Source organism: Nerophis lumbriciformis, linkage group LG05, assembly GCF_033978685.3.
Source record: "Nerophis lumbriciformis linkage group LG05, RoL_Nlum_v2.1, whole genome shotgun sequence".
Lineage (NCBI taxonomy): Eukaryota > Metazoa > Chordata > Actinopteri > Syngnathiformes > Syngnathidae > Nerophis > Nerophis lumbriciformis.
Genome location: NC_084552.2, coordinates 46,726,899 through 46,742,832, shown reverse-complemented (window position 1 = coordinate 46,742,832; position 15,934 = coordinate 46,726,899). Strand labels below are relative to the sequence as shown.

The 15,934-nt window shown below is 42.7% G+C and overlaps 1 protein-coding gene across 22 annotated transcripts in view; it reads left to right on the top strand.

Moving 5' to 3' along the window:
• The window catches only part of LOC133605969 (ELKS/Rab6-interacting/CAST family member 1-like), a 149,292-nt gene that overhangs the window by 114,287 nt on the left and 19,071 nt on the right, over positions 1–15,934 (top strand). For 18 of the 22 annotated variants that reach the window (XM_061959423.2, XM_061959421.2, XM_061959422.2 and 15 more), the window contains 2 exons: positions 8,185–8,332; positions 15,443–15,535. In XM_061959423.2, coding sequence (XP_061815407.1) covers positions 8,185–8,332; positions 15,443–15,535 — 241 coding nt within the window. Of the gene's footprint in view, positions 1–8,184; positions 8,333–15,442; positions 15,536–15,654; positions 15,740–15,934 lie in introns of all 22 variants that reach the window. The other 4 variants (XR_009815206.2, XR_009815205.2, XR_009815203.2 and 1 more) reach the window with 1 other exon arrangement.

Sequence of the window (15,934 nt, the reverse complement as noted above, 5' to 3'; positions counted from 1 at the left end):
CTATACACCCAAAGATTTTTCTGTATTTTCCAGACTATAAGCCGCCACGGTATATAAGCCGCACTCACTAATGGGGGGTTGGGGGGGGGGGGGTTTATTTGATTTTATTTATTTTTTTTTTTCATAAAGAAATTCAATCATGTGTGCTTACGGACTGTATCCCCTGCAGACTGTATTGATCTATATTTATATATAATGTATATATTGTGTTTTTTATGTTGATTTAATTTAAAAAAAAAAACTAATAATAATTTTTAAAAAAAATTTTAATTTCTTGTGCGGCCCGGTACCAATCGGTTGGAGACCACTGTCTTAAGCAATTCTTCCTGAGGGCGTTTCAGTGTTATAACTTCACCTTTATCGTTAGTTTTTAAGCCAAAATGCGTCCGTTCTCCCTTTTCTCTCTACACACTGTGTCTGCTTGTAAGTACTCCGTGGTTGTGTGCCGCCGAACATGCTCGTCTGTTCGTAAACCAGCAATGACACGACGTGAGGACGACGCGGGCGCGGGGGGGGACCGGTACGTTTCAGAGGCGGTATTGTACCGAAAATTATTCATTAGTATCGCGGTACTATACTAATACCGGTATACCGTACAACCCTAGGTTGTAGCAACAAGTCAGCGTCAGAAGCACAGCAATTTCAATCCAGGAAGTAACATTTACTAATAAATGCAACAACCATCACCACACTAAAATGAACCTGATACGAAATACGTAGATACAACCTCACACAACAAACAGTGACATTTATTAAATAGTAATTTCATTACTTTTTCACCATGATTAATTACTTTTTTAGAAGTAGTTTTCTGAACACTGATCATAATCCGGGTTTTACATTGAACTGGGGTAGACATTTCGATTGATCTCTTACAGGGTGAAAACTTTAGGGTGAAATGTCTTCTGTTTTTAATGTTAGTCCAAACAAAAAACAAAGGCAACACATGAAGGTTACAAGTTTTGACACATTTGTACTCTTTTGTTCAGAACTGAAAGAGTTCAGTTGTGTATCTTTTGTGCGGCTGATCATCAGTGATAATTAATCAATCAATCATTCCTCAGGGCCGCAGCACTGATGCATGATGGGTGACTGAGCTCGTGGTCAGTGAGGTTGACCATAGAATCCTTGAGTTTTCACCCAGGCTGAATGTGTCATCTGTCTTCATTTAGACACTCTCATCATGGAATTCCTCACTTTTCGTGCACGCTCAAGAACTTCAGCAGTGACTTTTGGGCGGGTCGGTATAATTACACGTCTTTGTCCTGGTACATGAAAATCTGTATGATTTATACTTTGCGGCGCGCTGAGAAAAGAGGAAACGCTCACATTTGACCCTGTAATCACCAAACCAACACTTTGTTTGCTTTGCTTGTTGTTTTTTTCAATTAAACGACCGTTACCAGTTGACAAATGTTCCAATTTTAGCTGTCCGACAATCGCCTTATGTCCCACTTAAAAGAAAATATGTTTGTTTTTGGATGCTTCAGGGAGAAAAGTTATGGTTTGGTTAGGTTTGGGCAGGAAAACATCCTGACTTTGCACATTTTAAACTTAGAAGCAAACTTAATGCTTTGACCCCGTTCACCTCGCTAAAGCAGACTAAGATTTTCTATTAGATTTTCTAAACACTTGATAGTAAAAAGTCGTCACGTTTTTTTGTTTTTATAGTTTTCACGCATTTGACCTCATGTCTGGACTGACCTCTGAGCTGCAACAATGAGTTACTGACTGCCAAATTAAAAAAGAAGTGATTGCTTTTACGCTAATTATTTATGTTAACTCTATTGTGGTAATGTTCGTCGTTGACATTAAAATGTAGATGCCTCATTAAACATATTTACGTAGGCCATCTTGGATGTGGCAGATCTGCCTCGTTGGCAAGAAAATGGACCAAACTTGATTATAAATATGATTTATTGGCTGTTTGGTGGCTGATTCCACCATCTGGGACTTAATAGTACAGTATCAGCCACAAGGTCAGCAAATTATATTCGTAAAATGATGTCATGATCGTCAAATATAAAAAAAAAAAAAATAGAATCCCATTAGCTGGTTTTCACTGTGAAGGTGTTGGTACAATTCCATACAGCATATGAAAAATACATTTGTTCTATTGGCGGCGACGTATGATTCAGTGTACTAACTGTCGTATATTGTATGTCAATTTAAACCAAAAACTGTATGACGCAGTACCTAAACTGACCTGGCAGAGGCAGTCATGTGGTCATATAAAAAGAAGAAGAATTATTAGCAGATTTGCTTAATGCACAGCATTTTCCAGCTCTATTTTAGTAAGTATAGCTTGTCTTTTAACTACTCTGCAGTGAAATAAGTATATAGTAGTGATGGGACCATATGTGCCGAGGCTTCGAGGCGTGTCGAGTAATGGAGGGGGCGTTTTCGCGAAGCGCGTATCGAGGCTTGCTTCATTTAGGGGAGGAGCCGGAAATGAAGACGTGTGAAGCCTCGTTGCCAAGTTGTACCACGTGACTGTTTCGGGACGCGGTTCAGACTTATAAACCGCCCAAGCTGCATTGGAAATGTGAGCTTTTGAGACTTGTGGTCAGTTGGGAATATGGATAGAGGATAAATAAAAGTTTTTGAAATGCCGCTGGAATCAAAGGACGACAGACTAAATCCAAACGACATACTTGTTATCCATTTAACAAATACTTCAATAATTCCTTGTATCAGTGACGTCATCAGAGCTTTGGTTCGCGCATCCACCTTTTAGTCAGTTCTCGAAGGTGTTGATCGCTGTAAACATTACATTTATTAAAGTAACGCATTCTGTATTTATTCTTTTTAACCAGCGACAAGAAATCAATAGCTGGATGATGGAGAGGTTTTGTTAAAAAAAAATTAAAAAAATCGCCTAAAAACAAAAATGAAATAAATCTCCTCTGTTCTGTACATCATTGTCCAAGTTTCATTATATTGTCATCTTCCTCTTCATGCCATTTCCACAAGGTGACAGAAACACATTATACAACCTGTCATATGATATGACTCTACCATGTTGACAAAATACAAACACACAATATAAATACATCCATCCATTTTCTACTGCTTGTCCCTCTCGGGGTCACGGGGGGTACTGGAGCCTATCTCAGCTGCATTCGGGCGGAAGGCGGGGTACACCCTGGACAAGTTGCCACCTCATCGGAGGGCCAACACAGATAAACAGACAACATTCACACTCACGTTCTCACACTAGGGCCCATTTAGTGTTGCCAATCAACCTATAACACAAACATATTTTATTACACTTTGTTGATTTACCTAGCAAAACCATTTTGTCAAACATTCATTGTCATTTCCAAAAGCCATTATAGACGCAACATTTCAATGCATCACACATTATGTGTTTAAAGGGGAACATTATCACAATTTCAGAAGGGTTAAAACCATTAAAAAACAGTTCCCAGTGGCTTATTTTATTTTTCGAAGTTTTTTTCAAAATTTTACTCATCACGCAATATCCCTAAAAAAAGCTTCAAAGTGCCTGATTTTAACCATTGTTATATACACCCGTCCATTTTCCTGTGACGTCACACAGTGATGCCAATACAAACAAACATGGCGGTTAGAACAGCAAGGTATAGCGACATTAGCTCGGATTTAGACTCGGATTTCAGCGGCTTAAGCGATTCAACAGATTACGCATGTATTGAAACGGATGGTTGTAGTGTGGAGGCAGGTAGCGAAAATGAAATTGAAGAAGAAACTGAAGCTATTGAGCCATATCGGTTAGAACCGTATGCAAGCGAAACCGACAAAAACGACACGACAGCCAGAGACACGGGAGAAAGCGAGGACGAATTCGGCGATCGCCTTCTAACCAACGATTTGTATGTGTTTGTTTGGCATTAAAGGAAACTGACAACTATGAACTAGGTTTACAGCATATGAAATACATTTGGCAACAACATGCACTTTGAGAGTGCAGACAGCCCAGTTTTCATCAATTAATATATTCTGTAGACATACCCTCATCCGCTCTCTTTTCCTGAAAGCTGATCTGTCCAGTCCAGTTGGAAATGCATCTGCTTTGAGTGTCGCAGGATATCCACACATTCTTGCCATCTCTGTCGTAGTATAGCTTTTGTCGGTAAAGTGTGCGGAACAAACGTCCAATTTCTTGCCACTTTCGCATCTTTGGGCCACTGGTGCAACTTGAATCCGTCCCTGTTCGTGTTGTTACACCCTCTGACAACACACCGATGAGGCATGATGTCTCCAAGGTACGGAAAACAGTCGAAAAAACGGAAAATAACAGAGCTGATTTGACTCTGTGTTTGAGAAAATGGCGGATTGCTTCCCGATGTGACGTCACGATGTGACGTCATCGCTCCGAGAGCGAATAATAGAAAGGCGTTTAATTCGCCAAAATTCACCCATTTAGAGTTCGAAAATCGGTTAAAAAAATATATGGTCTTTTTTCTGCAACATCAAGGTATATATTGACGCTTACATAGGTCTGGTGATAATGTTCCCCTTTAATATGCAGCTGTTTGTAATTATATATTTGATCAGCAGGTGGTGTCTTGTGCATGCATTAGAGATGCGCGGTTTGCGGGCACAACCGCGGAGTCCGCGGATTATCCGCGTATCGGGCGGATGAAATAAAAAAAAATTAGATTTTATCCGCGGGTCGGGTCGGGTCGGGTGGCTTAAATAAAAAAAATTAGATTTTAAATAGATTCAGGCGGGTGGCAGTTAAACCAATTCGGAAATATATATACATAGTTAAATGTTGTTACCCACATACGAAAAACGAGCAGGCACCTGCTGCATATGCCACAACAGAAGAAAAAAAAAAAAGAGATGGACATTTTTACGGAGCGGAGAAGGGACGCCTCGCCGGGTCCGGGACCGAGGCCCCTTCCCCCGAGAGGGCCCCACCGGGAGCCGTAGCTGAGGCGATCCGCGAGAAGGGCCCGACGCACGTCCAGGGTCACCACCGCGCGCCCACTGCACCGACACCCCGCCTCGTCCACCTTCGCCGCGGCCGGTGTCACGCGCAGCAGGTAAGCAGCTTACCTCCCCGCCACCCCCGTGGCCGGGGGCTCGTAACAGGGGTCGCTCCGCGCGCTCCGCCCGCGCAGCTTACCTGCCCGCCACCCCTGTTGCCGGGGGCGCGTAACAGGGGTCACTCCGCGCGCAGTGCGCTCACGAAAGGGGTGGGCTCACCCTGGTTGATATAGACAGCAGCTAGGACGGTGGCCATGGAAGTTGGAACCCGCTAAGGAGTGTGTAACAACCCACCTGCCGAATCAACTAGCCCTGAAAATGGATGGCGCTGGAGCGTCGGGCCCATATACCCGGCCGTCGCCGGCAGCGAGACGCGCTTGGAGGTGCGCTCAGCGCGGCTACCATATGATTGCGCACTGGTGTGCGTCTGGGTCGTGACAGCGTGGCACGCGAATGTCTGTGCTGCATTGGATCAGTCTCCTTTCTTTAACAGGCAAAAGCTTTATAACCTCACTAATGCCTTGCATCGTCTATATTAGATATATAACAACGGGCGGGTGCGGGCGGATGCGGTTCTGATCAAATGTTAGATCGGGTGGTTGACGACTTTCTGATGCGGTTGCGGATGAAATAATTGCCTATCCGCGCATCTCTAGCATGCATTGAAGCTTTGAGAAATTCACAAACCAATTGGCTGAAGTGGTTCAATGTCTCATGAGGCTTCATCTGACCATCACTAGTATATAGATAATTGTTATGATATTGAAGAAGTACAAATACCATTTTGGTTTGTTTGTTTGTAAACATTTAATCTGTTTAAGAGCTTAGACTGTTTTCCAAACATATCGGTGGTGAAAATTTAAGCTAATATTTCGCAACGTCAGATAATTATCTTTGCTAACTTTTGGTGAAAAGGAAAGAATCAGGCTGGAAACGTGTCGGATTATCTTCTTGTGTAGTATTCATAGTTCATTGTTATGACCGATACAGGTAGTGTGAAGTAAAGTGAAGTGAATTACATTTATATAGCGCTTTTTCTCAAGTGACTCAAAGCGCTTTACATTGTGAAACCCAATATCTAAGTTACATTTAAACCAGTGTGGGTGGCACTGGGAGCAGTTGGGTAAAGTGTCTTGCACAAGGACACAACGGCAGTGACTAGGATGGCGGAAGCGGGGATCGAACCTGCAACCCTCAAGTTGCTGGGACGGCCGCTCTACCAACCGAATTATACCGTAATATGTTCAGTCCCTTCTGGATTTTACAAGCTTTTTTTCTGAATGTGGCGGCCTAAATTTTTGGCAGTTTTAGGATTTAATTTAAATAGCACTGATTCATCATATGATTTTAGGAAATTGTTATCAATGTTTTAAGTGTTCCTTGTAACCTTGACCTCAAAAGACCTTGAAATTCGAACTTCCCTTCTAAATTTTAAAACTGCCATAAAATCATGGCTCAGCTCAACCTCTACCTTATCTGAACCAAAATTGATCCCCATCAACTCTTCGGCGCATCAAACAGGTTTATATGTGGTTATAGTGTGTCGGAGCCTAAATGCTGTTTAAGTTCATTTAAATTTTTATGGAAGGTGCTTTTTGTTTATTTAGCCAAAATGGGGCTATTTACTTTATTTGCATGCTTAGAATAATCATAAGGTACACTTTATTTGTAATTATTACATTTGTCTAAATAATTTGATGACGTAACTGTTTGATTGCATATATGGCGGAAGGATCTGTGTGGTAGGTTGGTTTTTGGACACAAGGTATTATGGGTAATGGCAGTCAGGTGCGGGGGAATTGAGCCACACAGTTTTTTGACCTCTCTTACTTTTTCTAACTCTTTTTTACTGTAACAAACTCGCTTCATTTTGCCATTCATTTGTTCCCACATCGTTATTGTTTTACGTTTTTGAATGATTAAGTTCACAAGTTCACAAGTAAACTATACAAAACGAAGAGGAGCGTCTGGAGTTTTGTTTGTTGTTGCTGCAGCAAGCGGAGCAGGAGAAAGTAGAGGAGCGTCAAGCTAAGGCTTCATTAGGAATCTATATAGTGCATATATATTTTCTCATTCTGTTTTGCACACTCTTGGAGTCAACATGTGCATAGTCATGTACAGAGTGTCATGTACATAGTGTATATACCCCCCCTCCCATTTTTTGTATACCGGTATATTGTTTTTCAAATCACCTGACATGTATACTGTGTATATGTTTATAATTTATCAATTTTTTTAACGTAATTTTTTATATACATGTTACAGGTTATATATCTTTTATTATTGAATGTATCAAATGTGATGAATATTTAATGGACCACAATGGAAACAAGCCTTTTGGCTTTTTGTGCCATCCATTTGTCTTTTTAAAGCATTACATGGATTCAATTATTTAAGATGTCAATTAATTTCTCAATCAATCAATCAATCAAAAGCACAATAGTTTAAAAAAAACACATAATGTATCAGTGTTGTAGTCGTTTTATAGCACACAGACTTAAAAGTAGACACTAGATGGCATAAAAGCACATACCCTAAGCTCATTGTCAAAGTACTGTACTTTTTTGACTAATTGCAACTAATAATATGTTCCATCACATTTACCCCTGCACGTTAAGAGCATTTGCAAACTGAGAGCGATCTATAGCGCTGATTTTTGTTGGTAAATGAGATTATCATTACACGTCAACATCTCTAACATGTAAATTCTGACTCTTTGCTGGGTCAGTATTGCATATGGGAATATGTTCTTAATTGTCTTACCCTGGATAATTAGATGTTAAATAAATATATATAAATACATGTAAACAAGGCAGTAAAGGTTTATATACTACATTATCCAGAAGGCTTCGCGCTGTAGACAGCAACAGGAAGCAGGTTTTAACTACACATGAGGACAACAATTGGGTATTTTGATCAATAAAGAGTTGATATATTGTGACACGTTGGTTCTGCTTTGTCTACACAAAAAACAAATTTAAATTGGGATTAGACATTTGACGTGCGCATTTGAGACAAATTAGATTGGTAAAAAGGACGCTGATTGGCCAAAATGTTGGGGAAAGTTGCGAGCAGTAATTGAGTTTGTGTGAATCGGCACGATCACAACACCGCAAATTCCAGGAGGGACTGATTGCTGTACTCAATTAAACCTGCTGCTTTTGTCATAGGCCCAAAATGATGCATTATTATCAATGATATCTGCAGACAAGAGGCGCTGCTGGCGGCCATCAGCGAGAAGGACGCCAACATTGCCCTGCTGGAGCTCTCCTCATCCAAGAAGAAGAAAACCCAGGAAGAAGTGTCAGCACTGAAGAGGGAGAAGGACGGCCTTGTGCAGGAGCTCAAACAGCAGGTAGGAAATAGAACGGCATGAGGATATACAGGTGTGACACACTGCACACTAAAAATTCAAAACTGGGAGCAGTGACACTAGTAGCGAAAGAAAACAAGGCAGGCAAAGAAGAACCTCCTCCAGATGTGTCCGCAGCCTTCCCGCCGCCCATAGTAAATTTAGAATTTACCCCTTCTTCTCCTCGCCGCACTAACAAATCTCAGGGTGACAACACTTTCATACCAATGTGTGTTGATTTATCGCCACCAGAATACACACACAAGCAGGCCACCCGTCACTACCATGCATGTTTACAAAGCTAAACACATACTGGCCAAAAACAAGGATATAAACATGACTAAATGCCTCTGTGGTTTCTCTCTTACACACACACGTACGCACACACAGACACACACATTGAATGAGCCTTCCCGGGGGTCTACTTAATGAAGCAGTCCCCTGAGTAAATGAGTCCTTGGCTGTCTCACTAATTAATGTTCCTCCATCAGTCAATATTCACATCCTCCTGAGAGTAAATGTCCTCTGCAGTGGACATTAAAAACATACTTTTTTTAATTATTTTTTTCCAGACATTGTAGCGCTATAAAAAAAAAATCCACTCTAGGTTCTCAGGAGGATGTGGACAAAAGTACACCATTAAAACTACAAGCTTCCGCTGTTTTCAATAGGAAATTGTTTGCTCATTCATCCAGAATCTAGACAATCAGTGAAGTTCTTCCACACCAAAATGTTCCATCTGTGTTGTTATGGAAAGTGATGCCATTATGACAGCATGTATCACTCTCCTCTGTCCCTCCAATGCTCGTTTATGACACATCAGGGTCTCAAAGGTGGTCACTGTCAACTGTCTCTATATTTATGTGTGCGTGCGTTCGCCTTGTCTCCATCCCCACCCCCTTTCACTGCCTCTCTCCCTCAGCGGTATCATAATTTTCAGTCCCTCCATGATGGATCACAGCTGAGACTTCCTCAGTATTCCCGTCTGTGTATGTTTGAGCGAGCGCCGGGCGAGCCGAGGCCGGCGGCGTATTTTTAGCTCCCCGCCTCCCCTCGCCTCCTTCAGCAAGTGTCACACGAGAATAAAGCTTGCGGGCAGCTGTAAAATGAGACGACAAGTGGGTGAAATATAAAAGAGTTGCATTTAAACGTGTATGGGTGCATGTAGGTGTGTCCCGATGGTGAAAATGAAATTATTTAAATGAGTCAAACACACTAAACCATTTATTATTCACTGCTTGGAATAGAATTGTGCTGTCTTTAAGTTGAAGAGGAGTGGTAATGTTTGTTACTGGATACTTTCTAATACGCTTCTTCCTTGGAGACTTTGTATGTGTAATTAATATGCTACAATAATTATTTGATATTTGTTTATATTGATGATCGACTTTGTGGTTATATCATCGGATTTGCAGTCTCATGTTTTGGACACTCGGGTGAAGAGAGGGGCAGAGCTTTCAACCGATCACCACCGGGCGGTGCGTCGGCTCCAATGGTGGGGGAGGATGCAGGACAGACCTGGCAGGCCCAGACGCATAGTGAGGGACTGCTGGGAACGTCTCAGCAGAGTCTCCTGTCAGAGAGAGTTTAAATTCCCACCTCCGGCAAAACTTCAAACACTTTATGAGGGAGGCGCTGGTTATTGATTCCGAGTGGACCATGTTCCATGCCTCTATTGTCGAGGCAGCTGATCGGAGCTGTGACCGCAAGGTGGTCGATGCCTGCCGTGGTGGTAATCCCAGAACCCGCTGGTGGACATCAATGGTGAGGGATGCCATCAAGCTGAAGAAGGAGTCCTATCAAGCCCTTTTGGCTCATGGGACTCCAGAAGCAGTATGCGGCTTTGGCGGTTGCGAAGGCAAAAACTCGGACATGGGAGTAGTTCGAAGAAGCCATGGAGGGCGACTTCTGGAGGGCTTCGAAGCGATTCTGGACCACTAACCACCGCCTCAGCAGGGGAAAGCAGTGCACCTTCAACACCGTGTATAGTGGAGAGACTGTGCTACTGACGTAGACTGGGGGTGTTCTAGAATGGTGGAAGGAATACTTTGTAGACCTCTTCAATCCCACCTACACGTCTTCCAATGGGGAAGCAGTGCCTGCGGACTCCGTGGTGGGCTCTCCTATTTTGAGGTTGCTGAGGTAGTTAAGAAGCTCTCCGATGAAAGGGCCCCGGGTGAATGAGATCTGCCCGGAGTTCCTTAAGGCTCTGGATGCTGTGGGGCTGTCGTGGTTGACAGGACAGTGGGAGCAGTGCCTTTGGACGGAGGGTGTGTTCCAATTATCGTGGGATCACACTTCTCAGCCTTCCCGGTGAAGCCTATTCAAGGGTAATGGAGAGGAGGCTACGTTGGATAGTCAAACCTCGGATTCAGGAGCAGCAGTGTGGTTTCCGTCCTAGTCGTGGAACTGTGGACCAACTCTATACTCTCGGATCCTTGAGGATGCATTGGAGTTTGCCCAACCAGTCCACATATGTTTTGTGGACTTGGAGAAGGCATTCCACCGTGTCCCACGGGAAGTCCTGTGGAGAGTGTTCAGAGACTATCGGGTATCGGACCGCCTGATTGTGGTGGTCCGCTCCCTGTATGATCAGTGTCAATGCTTGGTCCGCATTGCCGGCAGTGAGTCGGACCAGTTTCCAGTGAGGTTTGGACTCCGCCAGGGCTGCCTTTTGTCACCGATTCTGTTTACAACTTTTAATGGACAGAATTTCTAGGTGCAGTCAGGGCTTTGAGGGGATCCGGTTTGGTGGCTGCAGTATTAAGTCTCTGCTTTTTGTGGATAATGTGGTCCTGCTGGTTTCATCTGACCAGGCTCTCCAGCGCTCACTGGATCGGTTCACAGCTGAGTGTGAAGCGTCTGGGATGAAAATCAGCACTTCCAAGACCGAGTCAATGGTTCTCACTCGGAAAAGGGTGGAGATCTTGCACCAAGTGGAAGAGTTCAAGTATCTCGGGGTCTTGTACACGAGTGAGGGAAGAGTGGATCGTGAGCTCGACAGGCGGATCGGTGCAGCATCTGCAGTGATGCGGACCATGTATTGTCTGTCGTGGTGAAGAAGGAGCCAAGCCAAAAGGCAAAGCTCTCAACTTACCGGCCGATCTACGTCCCTATCCTCACCTATAGTCATGAGATTTGAGTTATGACCGAAAGGACAAGATCACGGGTACAAGCGGCGGAAATGAATTTCCTCCGTCGGGTGGTGGGGCTCTCCCTTAGAGATAGGGTGAGAAGCTCTGTCATTTGGGAGGAGCTCAGAGTGAAGCCGCTGCTTCTCCACATTGAGAACAGCCAGATGAGGTAGTTCGGGCATCTGGTCAGGATGCCCCCCGAACGCCTCCCTGGGGAGGTGTTTAGGGCGCGTCCAACCAGTTGGAGACCATGGGGAAGACCCAGGACACGGTGGAGAGACTATCTCCCAGCTGGCCTGGGAACGCCTCAGGATCCCCCGGGAGGAGCTGGACAAAGTGGCCGGGTAGAAAGAAGTCTCTCTGATTAGGCTGCTGCCCCCGCGACCTGACTTTGAAACTGCGGAAGATGGATGGATGTTTATATTGACAAATTTTCTGTTTTAGACCGCAATATTGTTAAATGAAGGATACTTATTACGTATGTCTACCTTCAGTGCTATTTTGTGCTTAGCTGTTGTGTAGCACCTAGCTCCTAGTAGCCTATAGCCTACCATGTTTATGTTTTGTAAATGAATTGAGTAAAATAGAAGAAAACCTGGATGGATCTGCATGGATCATTTCACAAAGAAAGTTATTAATTACGGGTTGTTGATATCAGACTACTTTTCATGCAAATAACTCATATAATTGCTGTAAATACGATACAAGGAAAATGAGTTAGAAGTGGTGATATTAGCGCTTAACTAAGCCACATTTGTACACAAGAGGACATAGATGAGATTTGCAGATTGTGTGTGACCTTGACCACTGTGTGGACCACCTTTTGTGTTCTCCACTCAATTGTAAGTGTCAATAAGATGATTATTTTGTGTTTTCCAAGGTCATCGTAAGAGCTCATCTTACCTTCGGGAGTTTTTAGAAGACTTAGTTGTCATTTATTCTCTTTTAAAACAGAAAATGTAATTTGAATTATTTCATTATTATTATACACATGACACAATTCAGCAGTGTCTAACGCGAAGGTTAATCAAACATTTACATCCAAGCATGACTCAGCAACATTACACACTGATAAGGGTTCCAACGATGACACAGTAATCTAATCAACAATCCCCCTGAGCCTTATCACAGTGGAATACATATTTTTCTTCTACAACTCAGCGTTTTTTTTCCCTCCCACCTCGCCTCGCTTCATTTGTTTCTCACTCTTTGCAACGGTTGAAATGAAATAATATGTGATTAGATTTAGCTGGATGGAGAGAGACCCGGTCAGCATTTTTGATGATTAGGAAGTAGACCTCAAACGGCTGGAATGTATTTGTGTTCGCTTTTTATCTTTCAAATTTTGTGACGTCTATAAAGAAGTGTGAGAGGAGAAGATGGAATTGTACATGAGCATGTCTCAACGATTAGCAAAAGGACAGATTATGAGAGGAGGAAAAGCAAGGAAAGAGAAAAAGAGCAGATTAAGGAAGGGGGGAAAAGCAGATTGAGGAAGAAGGAAAAGAGCAGATCAAGGGAACAAGGAAAAGAGCAGATCAAAGAAAGGAGAAAAATGGAAGATTAAGGAAAGTGTGTGAGGAGAAGATGGAGTTGTACATTTGGATATTTCAATCATTAGCAAAAAGACAGATTAGGAGATGAGAAAAAGCAGGGAAAGAGTAAAGAACAGAATAAGGAAGGAGGAAAACAGCAGCTTGAGGAAGATAGAAAACAGCAGATTGAGGAAAGAGGAAAAGAGAAGATCAAAGAAGGAGAAAAAGAGAGTATTAAATAAAGTGTGTAAGAAGAAGATGGAGTTGTACATTAGAATGTTTGAAATATTAGCAAAAAGGCAGATTAGGGGATTAGGAAAAGCAGGCAAAGAGGATATAATTAAGATTAAGGAAGGTGGAAAAGTGCAGATTGAGGAAGGTAGAAAAGAACAGATTTAGGAAGGTGGAAAAAAGCACATTGAGAAAGGAGGAAAAGAGCAGACCAAGGAAGGAGGAAAAGAGCAGACCAAGGAAGGAGGAAAAGAGCAGATCAGGGAAGGAAGAAAATAGCAGATCAAGGAGGGAAGAAAAGAGCAGATCGAGGGAAGAGGAAATGAGCAGATTGACAAAATAGGAAATGAGCAGATTGAAGGTGGAAAAGACCAGATTGAGCCAGGAGGAAAAGAGCAGATTGAGGAAAGTGGGAAACAGCACATTGAGGAAAGAGGAAAATAGCATATTGAAGAATGAAGAAAAAAGCAGATCAAAGAAGGAGGGCAAGAGAGTATTAAGGAAAGTGTGTGAGCAGAAGATGGAGTTGTGCATTTAAATGTTTCAAATATTAGCAAAAGGGCAGATTAGAAGATGAAGAAAAGGAGGGGATGGGCAAAAGAGCTTTTCAAAGAAGGTGGATACGGGGAGATTGAGGAAGGAGAAAAAGAGCAGATTGAGGAAGGAGGAAAAGAGCAGATTGAGAAAGGAGGAAAAGAGCAGATAGAGGAAGGAGGAAAAGAGCAGATTGAGAAAGTAGGAAAAGAGCAGATTGAGGAAGGAGGAAAAGAGCAAATTGAGAAAGGAGGAAAAGAGCAGATTGAGGAAGGAGGAAAAGAGCAGATTGAGAAAGGATGAAAAGAGCAAATTGAGAAAGGAGGAAAAGAGCAAATTGAGAAAGGAGGAAAAGAGCAGATTGAGGAAGGAGGAAAAGAGCAGATTGAGGAAGGAGGAAAAAGTAAATTGAGAAAGGAGGAAAAGAGCAAATTGAGAAAGGAGGAAAAGAGCAGATTGAGGAAGGAGAAAAAGAGCAGATTGAGGAAGGAGGAAAAGAGCAGATTGAGGAAGGAGGAAAAGAGCAAATTGAGAAAGGAGGAAAAGAGCAGATTGAGGAAGGAGGAAAAGAGCATATTGAGGAAGGAGGAAATGAGCAAATTAAGAAAGGAGGAAATGAGCAGATTGAGGAAGGAGGAAATGAGCAAATTAAGAAAGAAGGAAATTAGTAGATTGAGGAAGGAGGAAAAGAGCAGATTAAAGAAAGCAAAAAATAATACATTCCAGTGATGATGTCAGAGATAGCACAATCAGATGAAAACCAAGAGGAACTAATCAGAACAAATGATGATAATAGTCCATATTACCTGGAGCTGTCACATACTACCTAGAATGACAAACTAGTTCTGATCATGTGACACTTTGGAAATATGTTGGAGCCTCGCTTGCTGAGTCGGTAGAGCATGAGACTCTACAAGGTCGTGGGTTCGAGCCCCACGTTGGGCGTGTCTGTTTTATCAATATTTGTATTCACGCCTTTTTGTCTTCTTTCTCATCCGCTGTGAGACAACATGTCTTTCTCATGTGTGGACGGTGCAGCAAAATCAATTTAGAAAACAGATGAAAGAGGATACAAGACAGTGGAGGCAGGAAGGAGACCAAGTTACATTTTACTGCTGCACTCTCAAGGTTTTACACTTCAACTGCTTTAACATTCTGCACTTGGCAATAGAACATCATCTGACCTTTAACCTCAACAATGAAAATAACTTCAAAGATGTTCATTTGTGCTCTCCAATAGTGGGAATGTGGTGAACGTGTCAATAAAATATAGAAAGATATAAAACAATACCTCATTTAAAGTTAAAGTTAAAGTAAAGTTAAAGTACCAATGATTGTCACACACACACTAGGTGTGGCGAGATTATTCTCTGCATTTGACCCATCACCCTTGATCACCCCCTGGGAGGTGAGGGGAGCAGTGGGCAGCAGCGGTGGCCGCGCCCGGGAATCATTTTGGTGATTTAACCCCCAATTCCAACCCTTGATGCTGAGTGCCAAGCAGGGAGGTAATGGGTCCCATTTTTTTTATAGTCTTTGGTATGACTCGGCCGGGGTTTGAACTCACAACCTACCGATCTCAGGGCGGACACTCTAACCACTAGGCCACTGAGTAGGTAATGATGACTTTCTTTGTGATGTGAGAAATTTGTTCTGAAAGACATTTTGTGTGGTTGCAGACTCAAAACAGGATGAAGTTGATGGCTGACAACTACGAGGACGAGCACCTGAAGGCTGAGTTGCCTAACAACCACAAGCCCTCACCAGATCAGGTGAGTAGTTACCGTCAAAATGTCTTCAAAAGCCAACAACCTCCTACTTCCTGTCCCTGCAAACATGAAACTAACCCCTCCCCGCTTTCTCTGGACTCACGCTGCTTGTGGACTCGCAGGACGATGAGGAGGGTATTTGGGCCTAGCAGGTCCTTCTCTTGATTGACTTGACATTTGTTTATCTTCACCATTTTGTACAGACGGGTGAGCGTCCTCAGTCATCGTGTCTTCCCTCATTTTCACTTTCATTTCGCATGAAATTTTCTGCTACATTATTTTGTTCAAATTTCATCATCACAGCTGTGATTCATTCATATTTTGTGCCCTGACCATTCATGTGCATATATTTTGTCGCTCTGTCTAACATCACAGTAGTATTTCAGAATACAAGTTTAATTA